We start from the raw sequence: 23185 nt of genomic DNA on the forward strand, positions 1-23185 counted from the left end.
TCATCATACGGGGAAAGGGAGGAGGGAACCGCGCTGGAGCAGACTGTGTGGAGAGCAACGCGAGAAGCACTTGTTTTATGGTTGCCATGAGCTCCATCTGCCGCTCAACCATAACGCACACTAAATACTCCATGCTTTGGATAAACTGTGAAACCGGAACGACGATGCAATATGCAAAAGAATGACCCTACTTATCGCCAGTTGTGTAGTAATACGGTTCACATTTTTCATCGCACTTCATATAGCGTAGACCGGAAACTGTCTACTAGGCATGCCCGATGTGAACTCACTGGGCACGGCCCGTGCTGCTAGAGTTGTTGTTGTTGTTGTTGTTGCTGATGTTCCACTGGCAGAGGTCGCAGCCGAATTCTTGCGTGCCCTCTGGTGGACGGGACTCTGCTTGCGGCAACTACTGTCCATGATGCGCCGTGCTGATGTGCGCTTCGCGCGATCTTTCAGCTGGCTACTGCACACATATTTTTGTAATATTTTTCGTGTCATTGAGTAATCTGTCATACAATTTTATTCTCTGGTAGAAAATGCTATTGTGAGTTTTTGTTTGATTTCTTTTGGTTGATGCGAGTACAAATTGGTTCTTCTTCCATGATTATTTATGGAGCTATTAGTGAAATACTTACTAATATTTTTCCTGATATGTACAACAAATTGGCAGATTGACTCATATGATGCAATGAGCATACTGAGTATTTAAATTGTCTTCTACAATGACCCTGGTTGTTACTTCCAGTTGCATTCTTATGGTTATTTTCAAAATTTTGAAAATTGTGTCCGTGTTTTGTGTCTTTGATCCCCAGAAAATAATGCCATAGTTAAAAATAGAGTGTATGTAGGAAAGGTATGCCACCACAAAACATGTTACAACCCTAAGAGAAGGTGGGAACACTATCCACAATAACAACACTATACAACTGCTACAGTTGAAATGTTGCAATTGATTATTGCTCACTAAAACATCAATCACAAGAAAGTAAGACAAAAAGTTGAAAGAAAAACACAACAGTGCAAAAGATATTAGACACTATATCCTTTCAGCAATTTTATTTAATGTTTGATTAATTGTATTGCCACAGAGGCCCCCTGCCCCATTGGCCCAACATTAGAGCAGAGCTCTGTAGCATTTGAAAAGCTTCCAGTGGTGGCAACGGCTGTGTTGTTGGAGGCGTAGGCTCCATGCCCTAGGCATTGTTTGTTATAAAGCCGTGAGCAGCAGTCATGATGCTGAGTTGCAGTAATGTTCAACACTATAGTACCATCTGTTGTTGAAGGTTGTAACGGTATGGGGGTTGGAAGTTAAATAGTGGAAACTATTTTTTCACAACCGATACAAAAGAGTTACATGTTTGCACCTGTTACTGTTCTTCAAAGTAGTCATCAGCATTGTGTAGAACCTATTGTAAGTGATGCGGAAGGCACAGTATACTGTTAGCAGAGCCTGCTGTGTTGATGGTGCAAATGGAACCGTCTACTGCCTGTCGAATCTTCTTTCACCACACCGGGGCTCTGACACACTTTAGACTTTCGCAGCAAAAGAAGTGGCGACACTTTCTGAAGTGGTACAAGTTGTAGGCACCGCAAATGGAAACTTGCTAAAAGGGTCTACCACTATGAGCCAATGAATGTTCCAAAATTGTCCTGCAGGGTATATGTGCACTCTTTGCCATGACAATTGAGTCTTAGGCCAAGTTGCAAATTTTCGTGGCAGAGTGGATTGGTTTTCTGCAAATACGCGACACTGACATGTCATCTGTTCAATGTGGGTGTCCATGCCCTGCCAAGTATGAGCAAAATATTGGTGCACAGCTGAGTTCTGGATACTGTTCAATGAACAAGGTCAAGATGTGCAAACGTAATGTGTGTACATGCATGCGTGTATGTGCATTCACACACACATGCATGTGTGCATGTGCATATGTGCATGCACGTGCATGTGCATGCACGTGCACGTGCACATGTGTGAGTGCAAAAAATTTTTCTTAATTTTTGTTACTATTAATAGTATTTAAAGTTTTGAAATTCTGTGAATTCTATTTTATCACCACTCATCTCCACATTTTTGTGTGGATGCTAAAGATATTGCTATCATTGGCCCACACCACCATATCATTATCAAAAACAATACATTATTACATACAAAGTGTTTTGGCACTCCTTGAGAGTATGGATTCAAGTATGACCAAAGCTGACAAAGTTTCACAGCTAGTGAAGAGTGTGGCAGATAACATCTGTCAGTGATCTTTTGATGGATTTCACAATAACACATGACTTCATCAATGAGCCTGAGCTCAATGAGACAATGCACCAAAAAATAATACATCAAAAGTCATCTCTACAAGGCTGACCAACTTGGAGGGCTGGAGTAAGAAAAAGAAATCCTGAACTTGTATAACAACCATCAGATGAGATCCAAGGTTCTGAATGACACAGATACACCTTCTCTTTCTAATTTGACTGGCATGAAGAAAAATGGGCCTTTGGAAAATAGATGCTAACATACCAATATGTATCCAATGTGGTCCCTTTTGACATTTCATATGTTACTATAAAGAAAGGAGGGTGTTCAACAACTAATATTTTTCAAGTTGTCAAACAACAGGGCAGTTTCATGCTCACTGGACAATTGCAAATAATGACAGCCAACCTCCAAGACAGAAGCCGTTGCTTTACCCTGGTCAAAGTTGTTCACAGACATGCAATAATCTGTCTCTATTGCCACACAAAGGTTCCACTTCCTCAAGCACCATCCAAACTCAGGAAAACTAAAAGAGGGGACCATATATGTGGGTGAGGCTGTCATAGATGAAAATACTCCACGAATGGCAGTTGCCAAGATGTGACAAATCAGCATGTTGTTGTTATTGGCAAATGACTTCTGTAGATTCTAGTCAATTCTCAGTTACCATTTTTGCTGATATCAAATGCTTATCATCACCAGCTTAAGAAGATTATGTTAAAGGATTCAGTGACCATAGTGCTGAAGGTTACAAATGGAAAGGAATGTGCTGTGAGAGTAAGTATTAGTAATGGAACACAGCCCCCCCGAATTTTTGATTTTACCAAATTGCAGCCATAATTTTATCCTTTGCTGGGACTTCTTTCAGACTTCATAAGAAGTTGTAGGCTATGTCATATTGCAGCTTCAGCCTGATGAAGTTACTTCAACAAGTTCCTACAACAATTATTCCTCTTGGTGATTGTCAACACTGTACACACATTTAACTCACCATTATTAAGGTATGTTCTAGACAACAGAGTGGTCGCTCAGTCAAACTGTGAAACTCTTAGTCAATAGCAAAAAGGTACTTAAAATTGCAAGAGAAAGCTATTTGACAGTGATGAATATAAACATCACTTATGGATAAAGGTTGCCTTAGGTACTCAACTTCGATAAACAGCATCAACTCACTTATAAGGCTGTGTGTGTGTGTAGGGGCAACAGAACCTTTCCAGGAAGGTCAGGTCAGAGTAACTCGTGGACATTCAGCTATTTTTGAGTGGCTATGGAACTTAGTCTGAACAACTGCACCACTTAGTCAGAGCTTTTTTCTGATGGTGCAGATATTAGTAGGTGATTCAACTTGCCGTTTTCATAGCCTGGACAAACTCTGGAAATTGTGGCATAAGATTGACAGTTCAATAATTGATCATTTAAATCTGATTGAGCATTTGAAATCTAATTATCCTTCAGTCTGTGAAAGCAAAAGTACATCACTTGCGAGTGTTTCCTCCTCCTCCTCCTCCTCCTCCTCCTCCTCCTCCTATCCTCCATCATTGTTAAGATCCTTAAGATCCCATAAATTTCTCATTAAAATTGAAATATCTGCTGGTCATTTCAGCATCTTGTAATATCAAAATGTGTGCTGCCCCTTGCCCACTTTCTACACCACTCATATTCCATTACAAGGAAAGAAAGGCACACATTCAAAGCTGAAAGATTTAAAAATAAGTGCTAAAGGCTAGTACACTCATCAGAGATGATGAACACACAAGATGATGATACGAACATGCAGCTGATGACTTTGTAATCCTGAAAGTAGTAAACTAGACAAATTTGACACTGTAGGTTCTTCACTGTTAAAGTTTTCATTAATAAATATGTTATCATAATTTATGTATTTGTTAAAAGTGGAATATTGAGGACATGGATTCGGAGTTTTAAAAAATGGAATTAAATTTGTATATATAAAATAATTTTGATTTATTGTTCAGTCTCAGTTGCATATTTTTAATTAGATTACATGTTTCAGTCCCTCTGGATCATCTTCAGATCTAAAACAAAGTAAAACTAAATATATACCATCTAATATTATACAATAAGTGGAAAAGAAAAGAATCATACATAAATGTAGACTTTACCTAGGTTTTTGCATTGATAACCCATCTTCTCTACTCAAAAGCACATATTATCAGACTGCAGTGTTTTGGATATGCGGTCAGTGTTTTAAGTAGGTGTATGTTGGAGGTCGGGGAGAAGGAGGGAGTTAATTTTTACCTAAGTATACATCCTATAATTTTGGCTTGACCCCTCATGTTAAGCTCATAACATACCCACCACCCGCTTCCTGCTTCCTTTCCCATCTCTCAATCCGCATTGCTCCATTTTCCCTTCCCTTCTCCCTCTCCATACCTCCAACATATACCCATTTTAAACATTAACTGCAGTTCTGAAACGCAGTACTCTGATATGTGTTTCTCAGTTGACAAGACAGGTTGCTGACACAACTGCTTATGCAAATCCTACATTTATGTACAATTCTTTTCTTTTTTACTTATTGTTAAATATTAGATGTTACATTTTTAGTTTTACTTTCTTTTAGGTATGTAGAGGATCCAGAGGGATTGAAACATGGAATATAATTAAAAATGTGCAACTGAGGTGGAACTATAAATGAGAATTATCTTATGTATCAGTACAGTTTCTGAATCTAAAGAAGATTATGTTGTTTATAGTGTAAAATGTCATAAATAATACAAATAGTAAAACTCCAAAGTACTGTCCATATAAAACTGTATATTTATAATTAAAGATTGAATTACAATTTCTCTAAACTTTTTGGCATATTTGAAAAATCAGTTTAAATAAATTCTTCTCATATTCCTGATAATCTGTATTTTCCCAGTAGTGTAACCACAGAACTGGAAGAATTTATTTGTTAATTTTAAATAAACAAATTTTGTTTCATGGGGAAATTTTTCTGTCTGGTCTTCAATTGGCATACATACAGTACATGTTATGAATGTGAAAAAGCTACTAGCATGCTTAGTTAAATTTTGAACATGAACTTAGATAGAAATTGTCATGTCATGCTTGTATTGCAACATTTTAAGTCTGAAACAATTTACCAGTATATAAGAGGGTAACTAAAATCACACATATTCAAGATAATATTTAGCAAGAGTGATGTGTACATATGCAATTAAATGATTGTATTGTGACCTATTGGTGCTTGCTTTAGATGACACATTGTTAATTCTGTCTTACTGGTTTTGTCTTTTCTATGTAGGCACTGGAAATACCAATTGTGTATGATGCTGCTGAAGAAGAAGATTGCTCTCCAGAGTATGAATACCCTCCGAGACCAAGTCTGACTTCAAAACACGAATCCACAGACAGTGACAATAAGAAGGTAATGGTAGATCAATTTTACATTTTTATGTCCTTGTCCCCTAGTGTCCCGAGTGTTAATAAAAATTCTATGTTACTAGCTTCTGTCCCCTCTCTTCCTCTACCCCATCCGTCCTGTCTCACCTTCTAGTCATTCTCTCTCACTCTCCATCCCTCCCTCCCTCCCTCCCTCCCTCCCTCCCTCCCTCCTTTACAGTCAATGTTGTTAAACTCGTAACTCAAATAAAGAAATAAGTTGATCTGACTAAAAATGACTTTAATCAATGATTAGTAGGATTTGCTTCTTAAAAATGAGAAATGTCATGTGCAGAATGGCTTGATGGTTCTTGACAGTCACACCATTCTCAAGTGCTTTCAAATGACAGAGCACAGCAGTCAGTCATCCTTTTCTTGCAGGTTTTATTTGGCAAATCTAGATTTTGGCTAGTGCCTAGTCTTTGTCAGTGCACTATTTCATAGCTTCAGTGCATGTTCTAGAATATCAGTCCCCTGTTGTTCGGGCTTCTGTCACAGTTTTTTCAAGATTACTCAGTAGGCATGAAAGAACTGTGACAGAAGCCCAGACAGCAGGGGACTGACATACTAGGACATGCATTGATGCTATGAATTAGTGCACTGATAATGGCTAGGCTCTAGCTGAAATCTAGATTTGCCAAATAAAACATGCAAGAAAAGGAAGACTGATTGATGTGCTCTATGATTCGAAAGTCATAAAATGGTCATTGAGTGTACTCACATTCTCAGTGGAAGGTAACCTTACATTCTCAAATACTTACACACATCAAAAAAAGTTTTGCATCACCTCGGTTCTTAGAGTTCTGGAAGCTGCACAGAGTAGAGATCAACATAAACATAATTTCCACCCTTTTTATAGCTAATGAAAACAACACATTTCATGTTGTACCACCATACAGCAAGACCTCCAGAGATGTTGGTCCAGATTGCTGTACACACTGATACCTCTAATACCCAGTAACATGTCCTCTTGCATTGTTGCATGCCTGTATTCATCATGGCATACTACCCACAAGTTCATGAAGGCACTGTTGGTCCAGATTGTCCCACCCCTCAATGGTGATTTGGCGTAGATCCCTCAGAGTGGTTGGTGGGTCACATCGTCCATAAACAGCCCTTTTCAATCTATCCCAGGCATGTTCAATAGGGTTCATGTCTGGAAAATGTGCTTGCCATTGCTGGGAATTTGTTTGATCATAACTCACTCAGATGCACTGAACATGGCTATTTATAGCTGAAATATAGATATGCAAGCATAAAAAACTTATGGGATTGCAACTGATAGCTCTATTTGTATCCTTCCTAGTTACATTTTGTCCTGGGGTTGTGATTATGTGCACCAGTGCTCTGGATAACTTTATTTTGTTGACCCATAAAATTGCAATTAATTTAAATGTGTGTAGAGTTGTTAAGTATTAGTGCTGAACAATCACTGGACAACATGATTCTCTGTGACCTACCCTGTGAATAAGTCTTATTGTCCTTTACTGTAAAAGCAATATTCAACATTTGTATACATAGAAATAATACCGACTATTGATTGTTTCACAGGCTTTAAAAAGGATGTGAAAGTAGTAAACACTCAGTTGATGATTCCTGGTGCATGGTGGGGTTGAGCATGTCAATTATTCTGTGTCCTGTGTCACTAAAATATGGTGTCTGGCCATGTGTTATCTCCTAGTTGTGTTTATGCGGAAGAGTGAGCAGCTGCACACACAATGCCTGAAAGTATCTTAACAGGATCAATAAATTTTGTCCTAGGCTATTCTATTGTTATAAAACAGTCATTTTATTTGGTGTTACTTCCTTGAGTTTTTACAGGGAACTTATAATCCTTTTAGTATAAGACATTGAGAATTAAGACAGGGAATTGGCTAGCTTAATTTACAATTGCTTGTTTACTATCTAGTAAAACATGGCACCAGTCACACTGCATCTGCACTATGAATGCTGTTCTTGGACATGAGTTAGTTACTGTCAGTAAGCAGCTGAAAATCACCCCAGCTGCTGTCAAGTGATGGGATACTGCTGCAAATGGGTCTGTGCAGGCTACCAAGAGACACATACCAGAAATACCAAAGATAATTTAAGTACTATCCTCTCCCATGGACAATTTCTCCTCTCCAGGAAATACAGGACCTGTCACCACTTTTTGACCTGACTGTGAGTGGCATGTCAGTGACCTACAGGCTCTGTACAGGGGAGGCAGGGACCAAGGAGAACTAAAGGTACTTTATTCATTCTCCTGACCAATAGGTATGAGGTGCTGTCTCCCACTGAAACTGACATTGAGCCAGTGTGACACACTTCACCTGTTGGAATGCCTGCAGTGTCCCATATAAAGTGGAAACAAGTGTAGAATAGTAGTTAATCATAAGCTTTTTGAACAAAATGCAAACAGTGGTACCACTTAGGGAAATGGGAGCGAGGAATGGGAAAGATCACCTTCTGTACTATGTGTATGTGTCTGGAGTCCTTATTCAACAATTTAAACAAACAATGCCTATCATCTCAACTCCAAGGTCATACTTGAATCATTTCAGCAACTAGTAAGGAAGGCAGAGAATACCAGCTATGTTATTCATGGAATTTCAACGAGCCTCAAAATCTGCAGCACTGTCCCCAGAACTGATAGATGCAGATGATAAGCATTTTAAACTAATGGAGCATTTGTATATTAGCACAGGTCAGTGAGTGACACAATCTTGAAGAGTTTTAAAAAAATTCACAAGTTACAATTATCTACAAAGTAACTAGGCCTATAGATGTAGGAACTCGGTATAAACTTTACCAGTCTGACACACAGCATTTCAGTTACTGGGCATGGGCTGACAATAAAACAAATAACATGATGTTTGAATTAATGAAATGCTTGGGATCCTTCAGTTTATCCTTACATATTTGTTGATCAAACAGTCCACATGTTTACTGTCGACCCACAATGTCCAACAGGCACAATATTTCACTCATCAGATATGTCACCATCATCAGGTGCATTGACGAACTGAGCTCCCGAATGTGCGCGATTGACCTATATTCTCTTTCACTGAAAATCTGTACCCTTCTGTGTGTGTGTGTGTGTGTGTGTGTGTGTGTGTGTGTGTGTGTGTGTGTGTGTGTGTGTGTGTGTGTGTGTCAGTCAGTAGTCATGGAGACGTCTAGTTAGATCCAGTACTGGTTCTCAGCAAGGTGTGGGAACCAGCACTGGGTTTAATTAGGAAAACGTTCAGCAAACACAATGATCTGGCACCCTGGGTGGACAGAGCAACTGCCTCAATACTGCCACAGACACAAGTGTCTCCACAGCTGCCGACACTCACCCTCAGGTGCAGACCACAGAGGGAACAGCTTGCGGTGGTTGGGGATGTAAGTTAGCTGCGTGCCCTTAGGAGCTCAGTTAGTCAATGCACATGATGATGGTATAATGACTGATCACTAAAATATTGTGCCCATTGGATGCTGTGGACATGCAGTACACCCATGGAATGTTGAAACAACTGAATTGTTGCCCACCACTGACTAATAACTTAGTAACTGTATTGTTTGAGTACCAACACCAAACTGACTAAGGTTTTAACTGCAATGCTTTTTTGTGGACACATTTATTAGTAAAACACTAAACTATTCCCTTTTAGATACTAGCACCAGAGACAGGAAAGTTGGCAGTACAAGGATATGATAGGCAGTGAAGTAAGTTTAACTAAACACTGTATAATTAGAAAATGACTAAATAATAGTTACTGCTTAATGAGAATGAAGAGTTAATGTTCACAGGTATTCCCAGAGTTTGCTAATAAGTTTTGATAAAGTGAAATTTTCTAATTTGAATAATTAAAAAGCTGAAAGGTAATTACACTAAGAGTATATATGTTGGAAATAAAAAAAGTTGATGCTACAAAACTATGGCAGTGGATTTTAGTAAGAAATTCTTTTTAAAATCGGATCTTTCTGGAAGATGAACATATTAAATATGAATAACTTATGAAAATTCAGTTTTTTGTAAAGTCAAAAATTTGTTGGAAAGTGGAGAATGAGGGCTTTGGCATAAACTATTTCAATCTAGAAACAAATAGTTTTTAACACCATTGAATTTTGACAACCATTGGTTTGTAAGTATAGTGAATAATGAATATTGTTTTAAATAAAATATTTCCATAAGAACTAAATATACTATTGTCAGTGGTCACTAAATTGTACAGTGAATAATGAAATGATGCTTTAATGTGAAATTAAACCCCAAAAAAATTAACTATCAAATATATATGAATAATGAAAATAGATCAGAAATGGTAAAAATACCAGCATTGTCAGTGGCATAAGAACAAGTAGTTTAAGCCCACATGGCTATGTTATAGCATGAGTGAAATTCCTTCGATCTTGTAATCTTCCATTATCCTCTAACTCACATCTACCTGCACTTCTGCCCCATCACCCAAACTTCACTCACATTGCACCCACACCCTCTTCTCCATAGTCTCCTTTTTCCTTTGTGCTATCTCCCCCTCCCTACCTGATATCAGGTAATTGTCCTCAGTGCACAACACCCCCCACCCCCACCCCCCAACCCCCTCTGCAGCCACACCAGAGCAAGCTCACATGTTCTCTCTCTCTCTCTCTCTCTCTCTCTCTCTCTCTCTCTCTCTCTCTCTCTCTCTCTCTGTGTGTGTGTGTGTGTGTGTGTGTGTGTGTGTGTGTGTGTGACCACATTTTAGCAGTGCTCATTCACCCAAGTGGACAGCTGCTAGATGGTCATGTCCACATAAGCTGTACAAAAGTTACAATGAAACTAATATGTGACACAACTGCTTTGACATGCAGCACTGCCTGCGATATTATAGGATAGGTGTATGATGGGACTGGAGTAGGATGTATTGGACAGGTCTTGCACCAGAGTGTGACCCATGTTGCAAGGGTTTGGGAGTAAGTGTGGTCTAAGTAGGGGCTGGGATATTGAATGGACTGGGTGGAAAGGATGTATCTTGATTCTGTTGACAATGATAAATAGTTCAACCCATGGCAAAGGATATTGTTTACTTACTCTTGTCCAGGATAATATTAGACGATGAGGTGAGTGCTCCTTTGCAACGGATTTTTGGGTGTGGTCAGAAGGTTAGTGATCTGTGTGGGTATGACACAGAAAACCTGTCTGCAGAATTTGCATGAGAGATAATGCATGTTTGTGAAGAAATTAGTGAGACCTTCAATATACTGAGCAATGAACTTCATCTACATCTACATCCACATCTATACTCTGCAAGCCACCCAACGGTGTGTGGCAGAGGGCAATTTTCGTGCCACTGTCGTTACCTCCCTTTTCTGTTCCAGTCGTGTATGGTTCGCGGGAAGAACGACTGCTTGAAAGCCTCCGTGCATGCTCGAATCTCTCTAATTTTACATTCGTGATCCCCTCGTGAGATATAAGTAGGGGGAAGCATTATATTTGATACCTCATCCAGAAATGCACCCTCTCGAAACCTGGACAGCAAGCTATGCTGCGATGCACATTGCCTCTCTTGCAGAGTCTGCCACTTGAGTTTGCTAAACATGTCCGTAACACTATCACACTTACCAAATAACCCTGTGACGAAACATGCTGCTCTTCTTTGGATCTCCTCCGTCAACTTGATCTGGTATGGATCCCACACTGATGAGCAATACTCAAGTATAGGTCAGACAAGTGTTGTGTAAGCCATCTCCTTTGTCGATGGGCTACATTTTCTAAGGACTCTCCCAATGAATCTCAACTTGGTACCTGCCTTACCAACAATTAATTTTACATGATCATTCCACTTCAAATCGTTCCCCATGCATACTCCCAGATATTTTACAGAAGTAACTGTACCAGTGTTTGTTCTGCTATCATTGCAGATGTTCTGCCCACAGGTGGCCCAACTATACAGGAGGGACCCTTTGGTATGGAACAGAAGACAGCTATCAAACTACCCACCTACATATCCACCTTCTGGATGCTCCCCAAAATCCAAAAATCTGTATTGGATGCCTCACTGTTCCTGATTACTGTTCTCTCACAGAACAATCTCGGCTGTTGTTAAAGAACTCTCCCAAGCAGTTGCCTTGCCTGCAGTGTAGCATCCCATCAAAGGTAGAAACCATTTCCATCATGGACTCCCAACCATCCCCATCCCACAACCACGTGGACTGTAAGAATCACTGTTAATGCCACCTCTATATACTCAAAGAGTCGTCATTCCTGAGGTCTTGCTGCTTTCAAATGTATGTCTCTCACTACCCTACTGATTCATGACCCATTGCGTCATTGCATACAAAACTACCTATTTTCAAGCAAATACATAAGTAAGTGGAGGGTGGGGGAGCTATACAAACAAATTTGTGGCACACTGATGGCCACAGTGTTGTATCCTCCAGTGCCAGCTGGTTTACAGACTATCTAGAGGAAATCATTCTAGGCACCCAAAATCCCGAACCCCTTGTGCTGTACAGGCTCATTGATACCTTCATGATCTTCACCAAAGACAAAGAGAACATATCGCTCCTCCACTGCCTAAACACATTCACTCCCAATCACAACACCTGGTCTTTCTCAGCCCAATTCCCCACTTTCCTGGATGTTGACATTCATCTCTCTGATGGCTCTATCAAATCCTCTGTCTTTATGAAGCCCACTAACCAACCTGCATTTTACAGCTGTCATCCCTTCCGTACAAAAATGTCACTCACATATAGTCAGGCCAAACGTGAAAATCATATCTGCAGTGACGAACAATCCAGTGCCCAGTACACCGAAGCTCTTAGTTATTTGTGCAGACAGGCATTATCCACCAAACCTAAGAATTTCTTGTGCCATATCTCTACGTACACATGATCATCTGGTCATGTCTAGGGAATAGCTGCAAAGGAAAAACCACCTCATCTCCTACATCCTGGACCAGAACACCTGAACCATATCCTTCCACATAGCTTCAGATATTTATTACTGTGCGTGGAATTTAGAAACATCCTAACTTCTGTGACCTGGCAAAACTATTTTCATATGGCCCCAACTGTGGCTTCTTTGACTGCTGTGGAAGAAGGCTCATCATACTAAAATACATGAAATATTAGTTCACATTATTACATGAATTAATAAAAGATGTACGTAACTCTGCCACCAGAGTACTGGATGTTTTACGACTGTCATGGACCATCAAAACATTAGTTGATACACAAAGCTACAAGCTGTTCTCTTCAGCTACAGCATTCAACATTAACAACACTAATAGTTCATTTGAAACTTAACTACTCATTGATTCTAGACAATGGTGTTGACTGTTGTCTCTGAGGCTCAAACTAGGGTAGAGCTCTTACTAGCTCGGCAGTACATTGACATCATTGTGTGCTGAGAGGGAGGCATGGTCTTCAGGAGCGCCTCTCATATGTTGTTGCAGATTGCAATTAGCCCTCGCTAATGTCTGTGGTATCGATCTGTGTTGCCGACTTTGGCATGGCTCCGTGATCTCTGGAAAATACCACATTCCTCACCTCAAAAGTTCTGCACCTTTATCTTGCAGGGCAAACACACATGAGGACAGTGGGATAGGTGAGGTGAATTTGGACACGGAGGAGGAGGAGGAGGAGGAGGAGGAGGTGGCAGCGAGAGTTACTGTAGTGATGGCACCTCCCTACCTGCACCCTCATCCCACCACATGGGTGTCCAGGGACATTAGCCAAAAAAATAGATGCAGGGTGCATGCCCACATCCAGAGATGCAGATGCTGTGGTCAACTGGGATCTCCTGAAGTGGTGTGATGACCCTTTGAGGGCGGGACATTTTGGGCATTGGTTTGGGTAGCAGGGAAGAAGTCAATGCTGGTGCCATCAGTAGTGCCAGAGTGTCAATCTCTGCGAGCGCCACAGAGGAAAGTGTCAGATGTGACTCTCAGAGAGTCAACTGTGTCTGTGGATAAGGACTCCAGCAATGTGCTGTGTCTGTGGACAAACATTCTGTAGCACTATTGTTAACATACTTGTATGTGCAGCTGCTGTTGGTCATGCCACAGGAGCCCAGCAGAACCGTGGACAACATAAGATGAGCATCCAATCACTTTGGTAATGACTCCACATTCCCAATACCATAAACCTTTGTAAAATACTTCATTTTGCAGTTGAAACTTTGTTAGAGATCAGGGGTGGGCAGGAATCCTGCAAGTGTGTGTTGCACTTGCACGTGTGCAGTTAACAGGTGTTCTGTGTGCACAGAGGGGCAAGCTGGCCCCCTGCTTCTCTCCACTCCCCACCATACCATCTCTCTGCTTCTTCCTCTGTAATGCGTTTTGTTTCCTGGCCTGTTTTATTGGATGAAGGAATAAGGTTAGTAGGAGTGCTTGAAAGAAATCATGGTTTGAAAGAGTACCTATTACCTACGATACGTTTTATTTAATTATCACAGGTGGAGTTTACAGTACATTTACTGTCTGGAACAAACTTTCTATATACAGACAAATCCAAACAGTTACGTAAATTTTCGTTACTGATGTTTGCTCTTAACCGAGACTTATTAATTTTCATAACAGAAAAAATCTCTCACAAACGTATGTCGAGCCAAACATTGACAGTATCTTTGCGGCTTCACGATGGAGACGAGGAAACTCTTGCTGTGGAAAGTCGTGATAAAAATCTATTACATGTCTTACCAAAAGGAACTTGTCTCTCAGGCGAGAATTATTCTGTAGAATCTACAGTGCAGATCTATTAATTCCATTTGCAAACTGAGATGAATATCATCTACAGAAACAGCAAATTGTTTCAAGAACTATTCAAAACCTTGGGATAAGTGTGATATATCCCCAAATCGCTTGGGAGATTCCTCTTTTATTGCACTAAGTACGGAAACATATTGAAATTTATTATGATGGCGAACAATATTAAACTTCCGCTGACCAGCGAGAATACTATCACATATTATACATTTTCAATTTTCACGTTTTTGCACAAAGAAAAAATGATTCTCCCATTCCTTTTTAAAAGATAGCAAATCTCCACTTCTCCATTTCCTTGATCACTCTGCATTTTCCGGTTCTTGAAATACAACGTTCGCTACATAGTGGTTGCTTCGCTTCAACGTCCGCAGCTTAGCGTGGTACTACACCTGCCGGCTGTCGTCACTGTCCCGTTTGACGATTGCACGTGAGCAGTACACGTGCAGCACCGTGTGCTCATGAGCTGCGTGTAACGTTTGCCCGCCCCTGTTCAACATGGTGGAATGAACTGTTTTCATGGTTGCCACAGAAAATGTAACAGGGTACAGTGCCTTTGACCATGTAACAATTCTGCTAGTGACTGCCCATGATGCGGCAAGAAGCAGTAGTTGGACAGAAAAATTTTGAATGCCAGCTCCCGTGTTTGGGAGGAACAGAGTTTCTCCATGTGGCTTTTGAATGCTCAAACAAACTATTCAACTTTACTGTCAGAATGTGGGTGAAAAGGTGCAGTGGTCACATGTTGTATGCCATTGGCAGCACAAAATTGTTGGAAATTGGCTGATGTGAATGACCATTGTCAGAGACAGTGACCACTGGAAGACCTCCAAGACAAAAAATAGAAGACAAAGATGATACTGCACTTGCAGTAATGGTGGATGTCATGGGGACAACAAAAGTAAAATTACTGTAAGCACCCACCACTAACAACCATTACATGTTCCAGAATGGGTCCAGAAAGTCAATATGACTGTGGACGTGACCACTCAAAAAAGTGTTGCAGCAGAGCTGACCGAGTTTCTGCACAGACTGAGTTTCTGCAAAAAATAGCATCGTGCAACTGGGTAGGGAATTTCTTTCAAACTGCAGGATCATCTACAGCACACACATGGAAAAATACCCTGGTGAGCTGCATCAGAATCAGTTGCTGCAGCAACATGCCAAAAGTCAAAAGGAAAATTTTGAAGACATTCAACATCCTCCGAATCAGTTTTAAAATATACTCCATTAGACTACTCAAATGCTGTTTCGGTACCGACTGTGACTGAGACGACAGGTCAGCATTTGAATGTTGCACAGTGGGCTTGTACACTAACTCATACTAATAATGAGGTAATATCGGAGCCCAACATCATAATTTTTGTCCTGTTTGAGATAGGACAGGCTTGGCAGGATTGAACAAGGCCATCAAAGGCCAAAGATCTATCAGTAAATGGAACTTCTGACCATACAAATATTGGTGGTATTTTGTAACACCATAGATAATGGTGAGTGTCACTTTTCGAAGCCAACTGTAGTTACACTGTGCTATAAGAGTTTTCGAGGCAAAACAATAGGTCTGTCAGGAGAACCAATCTTATTGGAGAGCACTGATGTGATCCTATAAGAAGATGCATCCATAGATAATACAGCAGACTAAGCTGGGTCAGTGTGAATGAAATATCTACAACCTAACAATGAAACAACACACACTTTGTCAGACTCTGCCAAGTTGTTGGCAAACTACACATACTAAGGACTGCCGGCCGCGGGGCCGTGTGGTTCTAGGCGCTTCAGTCCAGAACCACGGGACTGCTACGGTCGCAGGTTTGAATCCTGCCTCACGCATGGATGTGTGATGTCCTTAGGTTAGTTAGGTTTAAGTAGTTCTAAGTTCTAGGGGACTGATGACCTATGATGATAAGTCCCATAGTGCTCAGAGCCAATTTGTAGGTACTTGGTTCGGTTCTAACCTGGTGAGTGCCATGGCCTGTACTGTGCACACTTGTTGACATCATTGCTGTGGCCACCATGCACTAGCACAATGGTGGCTATCACCTTCACCTTTCCTGACACATAAATATACAGGTTGACTGTGACCTTCTTGTCCACATTGAAAGCAACTAGCTTTACAGCATGGACAATTTTTTTGATCATGCCTTGAAAAACGCTGACACGATTTTCTCTCAGAGTTCTGTAACACACACTGTATGCTATGAGACAGGAAGTTTTTACTGCTACTGTTCTGATTACCTGAGCTCTTTTCTGCATTGCTTGATGCTATGCTGTAAATCAAACAGACCATCTGGTGCACTACTAGCAAACAAAAAATATGTGTGGTGTCAAAATCAACCTCTGCTGAGTCCACAGTTGTTTGAGATTCGACTATAAACAGTATTGTATTTAAACTAGGGTCAGGCAGTATCAAGAATTGCAGTGAAAATGTGTGCATCAGATACATTTTGAGTAATAGCATCATGTAACATTATGTCACTATAGTTAATTCCACATGAACATTTATGAACATTCAGTGCCTCTTGAGACCTCTGAGTTCTATTACCCACTGTTTGACTAACTGAGCAAGCTGCTACTTCAGTCAAAAAAAATTAAGCTGTGCAGCTGCTGCATGGATTTGACAGTCAAAGTATTCATGTAACAATTTAATGCTGTTGCAGAGGCAATGGAAAAAGCATGCGAAGTTCAGAACGCAAAATCCCAAAGATTGGCTAAAATTTACAGGCGCGCGAAATTTGGCTCGGACTTCAATGCGAGATGCCTTTAATAGGATCCACAACAAAACATTGTCTCGAAATTTGGTAGAAAATCCGAAGAAATTCTGGTCGTATGTCAAGTACACAAGTGACAAGACACAGTCAATACCTTCGCTGGGCAGTGCCGATGGTACTGTTTCCGACGACTGTGCCGCTAAAGCGGAGTTATTGAATGCAGTTTTCTGAAATTACTTCGCCAGGGAAGACGAATGGAATATTCTGGAATTTGAAACACGAACAGCTGCTAGCATGAGTTTCTTAGAAGTAGATACCTTAGGGGTTGTGAAGCAACTCAAATTGCTTGATATGGGCAAGTCTTCAGGTCCAGATTGTATACCGATTAGGTTCCTTTCAGATCACGCTGATACAATAGCTCCCTACTTAGCAATCGTACACAACCGCTCGCTCACTGATAGATCTGTACCAACAGATTGGAAAATTGCGCAGGTTGCACCAGTGTTTAAGAAGGGTAGTAGGAGTAATCCATCTAACTACAGACCTATATCATTGACGTTGGTTTGCAGTAGTGTTTTGGAGCATATACTGTATTCAAACATTATGAATCACCTCGAAGGGAATGATCTATTGATACGTAAGCAGCATGGTTTCAGAAAACATTGTTCCTGTGCAACGCAGCTATCTCTTTATTCGCATGAAGTAATGGCCGCTATCAACAGGGGATCTCAAGTTGATTCCATATTTCTAGATTTCCGGAAAGCTTTTGACACCGTTCCTCACAAGCGACTTCTAATCAAGCTGCGGGCCTATGGGGTATCATCTCAGTTGTGCGACTGGATTCGTGATTTCCTGTCAGGAAGGTCGCAGTTCATACTAATAGATGGCAAATCATCGAGTAAAATTGAAGACCAGTATCAGTTGCAAAGCGATTTAGAAAAGATTGCTGTATGGTGTGGCAGATGGCAGTTGACGCTAATTAACGAAAAGTGTGAGGTGATCCACATGAGTTCCAATAGAAATCCGTTGGAATTCGATTACTCGATAAATAGTACAATTATCAAGGCTGTCAATTCAACTAAGTACCTGGGTGTTAAAATTATGAACAACTTCAGTTGGAATGGCCAGATAGATAATATTGTGGGGAAGGCGAGCCAAAGGTTGCGTTTCATTGGCAGGACACTTAGAAGATGCAACAAGTCCACTAAAGAGACAGCATATACTACACTTGTTCGTCCTCTGTTAGAATATTGCTGTGTGGTGTCAGATCCTTACCAGGTGGGAATGACGGAGGACATCGAAAGGGTACAAAAAAAGGGCAGCTCATTTTGTATTATCACGTAATAGGGGAGAGAGTGTGGCAGATATAATACGCGAATTGGGATGGAAGTCATTACAGCAAAGACATTTTTCGTCGCGGCGAGATCTATTTACGAAATTTCAGTCACCAACTTTCTCTTCCGAATGCGAAAATATTTTGTTGAGCTCTAACTACATAGGTAGGAATGATTATCAAAATGAAATAAAGAGAAATCAGAGCTCGAACAGAAAGGTTTAGGTGTTCGTGTTTCCCGCGCGCTGTTCGGGAGTGGAATGGTAGAGAGATAGTATGATTGTGGTTCGATGAACCCTCTGCCAAGCACTTAAATGTGAATTGCAGAGTAGTCATGTAGATGTAGATGTAGATAATTGTAAGTGACTTTCTCAGGAACAGCTGTGTCTCCTCAGAGTTTAACACAGAGGTGATAAACTTCAGGACCAGTGGTGGACAGAAGTAAGCATTGTGCTCTGTACCTGTTATTCTGTAGGTGTCAAAGTGTGCCTCTAATACTCTCCTGTTAGCCTGACCAGTCTTGATCTGGATTGTGGTGTGGGCGAAATTTTGAAGCTGCTTCAGCAGGCGATGTTGCTTGTTTGTTGAGTAAGGACATAAGTTGTCTAACAGTGAGCAGCAGGCATTCTTAGAGACAAATTATAACAACAGGAAAATACAGGCATAAGTAAGAAAAATGAAATTTCCTGGAAAATAAAAACTGTGTGCCGGACCGAGACTCAAACTCGGGACCTTTGCCTTTCGCAGGCAAGTGCTCTCCCAAGTTCTGCAAGGTTTGTAGGAGAGATTCTGTGATGCTTGGAAGGTAAGAGATTAGGTACTGGCGGTATTAAAGCTGTGAGGATCGGGCGTGAGTCGTGCTTGGGTACCTCAGTTGGGAGAGCACTTGCCCACAAAAGGCAGAGGTCCCGGGTTCGAGTCTCAGTCCGGCACACAGTTTTAATCTGCCAGGAAGTTTCGTATCAGTGCACACGCCGCTGTAGAGTGAAAATTTCATTCTAGTAAGAAAAATGTGTGCAACTTGCACACAGGCAGGCAACTGACACAAATTACAAGCCGGTCGAATGCCAATCACCACGATTACTTGTGTCCCAGTGAAACTACTTTCATCTGGCCACAGCTGTGTGTTGTTCAGTTGCTCTGGGAGAAGGCTCATCGTACTAGAACACATGAAACATTAGTTAACTTCATTACATAAATGAATAAAATATGTACTGAACTTTGACCCAGTGTTTGTCACAGTTGTACTTGATATTTTACAACTGTCTTGGACTAGCAAAGCATCACTTGGTGTACTAAATAACAAACTGTTTAACATTAACAACACTAAAAGTTCATCTGAAACTATACTAGTTGTTAGTCCTAGACGATGGTGTCCTGAGAGGGGAGGAATGGTTTTCAGGAATGCCTCCTATACATCACTGCGGATTGCAGTGAGCCGTCAGTAATGTCTGTGATAACAATTTGTGTTGCCTTCTTTGGCATAGCACTTCGGTCTCTGGATGATACCACACTAACCACAATCCTTTGTATCTCTCCTAAAGTGGTATTCAGCCAACCATCCAACATAAGGAATATCCTAGTGCGTCCTTATGCTGCTCCTACTCCCATCTCCAAGCCTGATGCACGATATCCCTGTAGGAGATCCCCATGAAAGATCCTTCCTGCATGTTATATTCTAGTGTTGACACAGACTTATCCTCTCCTTTCAGAGGAAGGATCACCTTCGAAAACAGTCATGTCATATATCAAACTGTAATTCCTGCTCAGCATTTTATGTGTGCATGACCACAAACCAGCTGCCCATCTGAATGAATGACCACGGCCAAACTACACTGAAGAGCCAAAGAAACTGATACTCCTGCCTAATATCATGTACAGCGCCTGTAAGCACGCAGAAGTGCCACAACACGACGTGGCATGGACTCAACTAATGTTGGATGGGGGGGGGGGGGGGGGGGGGCGGACACACTGTAAATGAGCTACACTTTATTAGAATTCTCCTAATAAACCAGAGTTGACAATTCACGTTCCCTGCAACTGACCCTGCATGCACATTCTATTTCATGTCACTTTGCAACATTACATCTAAATATTTAACTGACGTGATGGTGTCAATCAGCACACCACTAATATTGTATTCCAACATTACTGGATTGTTTTGCTTACTCATCTGCATTAACTTATATTTTACCACTTTCAGAGCAACATGATGTTGAATACGAAGTAGAAATCTATTCAAGTCAAACTGTATTCTCCTACAGTCACTCAGGGATGACACTTTTTTGCACACAATAGCATCACCAGCCAACAGTAAAAAATTCTTGCTGACTCTTTCAGAACATTCGTGTAGGTAGAGAACAAGAGCAATCCTGTGGCACTTTCTTGGAGCACTCCTGATGTTACCTTTGTCTCCAATGAATGCTCTACATTTGGCACTTTTTCCTTCATTTTTTTGCTTTCACTGTTATTTTACCCTCGGTTACTTTAAGCCTATATTTTATAGTGACTGTGGGGCTGCTGGTCGGATATGGAAGTGGATCTCCCCCACCACAGAATAGATACAGGGCGGAGGGAGGGGAGTGGAGGGTCTCCAACTGCTTCAGATCAGCATATCACTCCTACTGTATTGCAGTTACTTATCTTTTGAGTCTCCTTCCTTCCATCTGGTTTCACTAGGATCTCTGCCTCAGATGATCCCTCAAATACCACATTGGCAGTCCATGCTTTTCTTCTCCTGGAAACATGTAGGCGTTTTTATTAAAGGGGAAAGGGACTGATTACCTCGATGTTCAGGCTCTTTCAACTTCCCAAAAGTTGATTGATTGATTGATTGATTGATTGACTGATTCATTCATTCACTCATTCAATCATGATCTGCAGATGCATACAATTAGTGAAGGAGGAGACAAAGGAAGGAGACAAAGGAAACAGAGAGGTGTGGGGAGAAAATAGTGTGAATGGTGGGACTAGAAAATGTGCAATGTGTGGGGACCTCATCCAAGATGTGGTGGAGACCCTGCCTGCAGATGTTGAGGGTGCAGGGCGCAGTAATCTTCAAGTTGTGTTTCATGTCAGCACCATTGATACCTGATGCCTTGATTGTGAAGCCATCCTCATTTTGTGCAGGTGGCTGCCAGAAGTGGTGAAGACTGGTGACCTTGGTCATGGGGTGGAGGCAGAGCTTAAAATTTCTGGTACTATACCCAGCATTGATTTTGGTCCTTCGGTTTGGAGCGAAGTGGAGAGTATTAAATGGTGACTGTGTCAGATTTGTGCTGATTTTGAATGCGTACTTCTGGACCTGCACTGTGGGGTGAAGAATTGTATTATTCCTCTCTGATAGGTCAAGGCTGCACTACATAGGGGAAGCAGCTACTCAGGTAGCAGACTACTTGTGAAGCGCATGTAGGGTTTTTGTTTTAGGCTAGGCAGTAGTTTGGGGTCCTGTGATGAACACTCGCCAGTCAGTGTGCAGAGAGTGAAATCTGATCATAACCAAAACAAAGAATCCTGGAATGTCAAAGGTTTAACAGTAAATTTCTGAAGCATTTGTAATAAATTCCCTTTTCTTGGAACCAAAATCTGGATGAAACTTGAAGTATACTCCAAAATATTTAACGATGCATGGAACATCCATCGAAAAGACATGTTAGACACCATAGGAAGGAAAGTGTTCATTGCAATCAACAAAAATATTGTCTCTGTGAAGGTCAAAATTGAGTCTGAAAGTATCTCGTCATTATTAACTGTCCTAAGTGAACTCAAGTTAATTATCAGACATTTTTGCCAACTAACCAGTTGTAAAATTATATTTGTAGAATCAATCAAAGAAAGTCTACACTTAGTAATATGGAAGCACCCTGATCACACAGTACTAGTTGGCAGTGACTTGAACCTCTTGAGTATATATTAGGATATCTATAAATTGATTGCAGATGGGACGGTCAGTCTTGTGAAATAGTTTTGAACACATTTTCTGAAAACTGTCTTAGTTAGTTCGAAAAGTTACATACACTGAAAATGTTTTACACCTCATAACTATAAACAGGCCAGATCTTATCGACAGTATAAGTATAGAGACAGGGATTAGTAATCCTCGTGTCATCATAGTGATGATGGTTAGTAAATATAATAAATCCATTAGGAAGGCTAGGACAGTTGTTACTCTGGAATGAGCATCTAAGGAGTTGTTAGCATCCTACTTAGAAGCAAATGGACATCATTTGCACTCCTGTCTAGAAAATACAGAACACCTAGAGAGACTAGAGACAGGAAGTTCATATTCATTGGACATGTACATTAGTATGTTTTGCAGAAACACTTAGCATTTGAACCATGTCGTCCGGCATGTTCGAGGTCAACATCAAAGTCGTGACGCGACAGTACATACTGGTAAAATGTGCCTGCAGCTCTCATTATCCGTATTAACCAAAGGTAATCGATCATTATGATTTGAGCAGATGTGCAGGATGCCTTGCAGACATATGGGCAAACCATACCACCAAATGAGGTGGGTTTGAAAGAGGGCATGTTATTGGTGTGAGAGATTGTGATACATCCATCTGAGAAATTACTGCTCATGTTGAACGAAGTATTTCAGCAGTGCAATGGGTGTGTGCAAAATTGTTTATGGAAGGCTGTAGAACGTGTCAAAATGGATCAGATTGCACCACCCAGCCCACCTCCAACAAGAAGATCGACACCTCATCTGAATGTCATTGCAGGTCAGATCTGAATCCTCCTCAGCTATGGTGCAACTATCGAAAAG

The 23185-nt window shown here is 40.9% G+C and overlaps 1 protein-coding gene across 6 annotated transcripts in view; it reads left to right on the top strand.

Annotated features, from left to right (window-relative positions):
* Window positions 1-23185, top strand: part of LOC126299600 (syntaxin-binding protein 5) — a 901795-nt gene that overhangs the window by 653214 nt on the left and 225396 nt on the right. For all 6 annotated transcript variants that reach the window (XR_007552829.1, XM_049991623.1, XM_049991624.1 and 3 more), the window contains exon 11: window positions 5523-5645. Coding sequence is in view for 5 of the 6 variants with exons in the window: in XM_049991623.1 (XP_049847580.1) it covers window positions 5523-5645 (123 nt within the window). In the remaining variant the exon portion in view is untranslated. The remainder of the gene's footprint in view (window positions 1-5522; window positions 5646-23185) is intronic.

This window comes from Schistocerca gregaria, chromosome X, assembly GCF_023897955.1.
Source record: "Schistocerca gregaria isolate iqSchGreg1 chromosome X, iqSchGreg1.2, whole genome shotgun sequence".
Classification (NCBI taxonomy): Eukaryota; Metazoa; Arthropoda; class Insecta; order Orthoptera; family Acrididae; genus Schistocerca; species Schistocerca gregaria.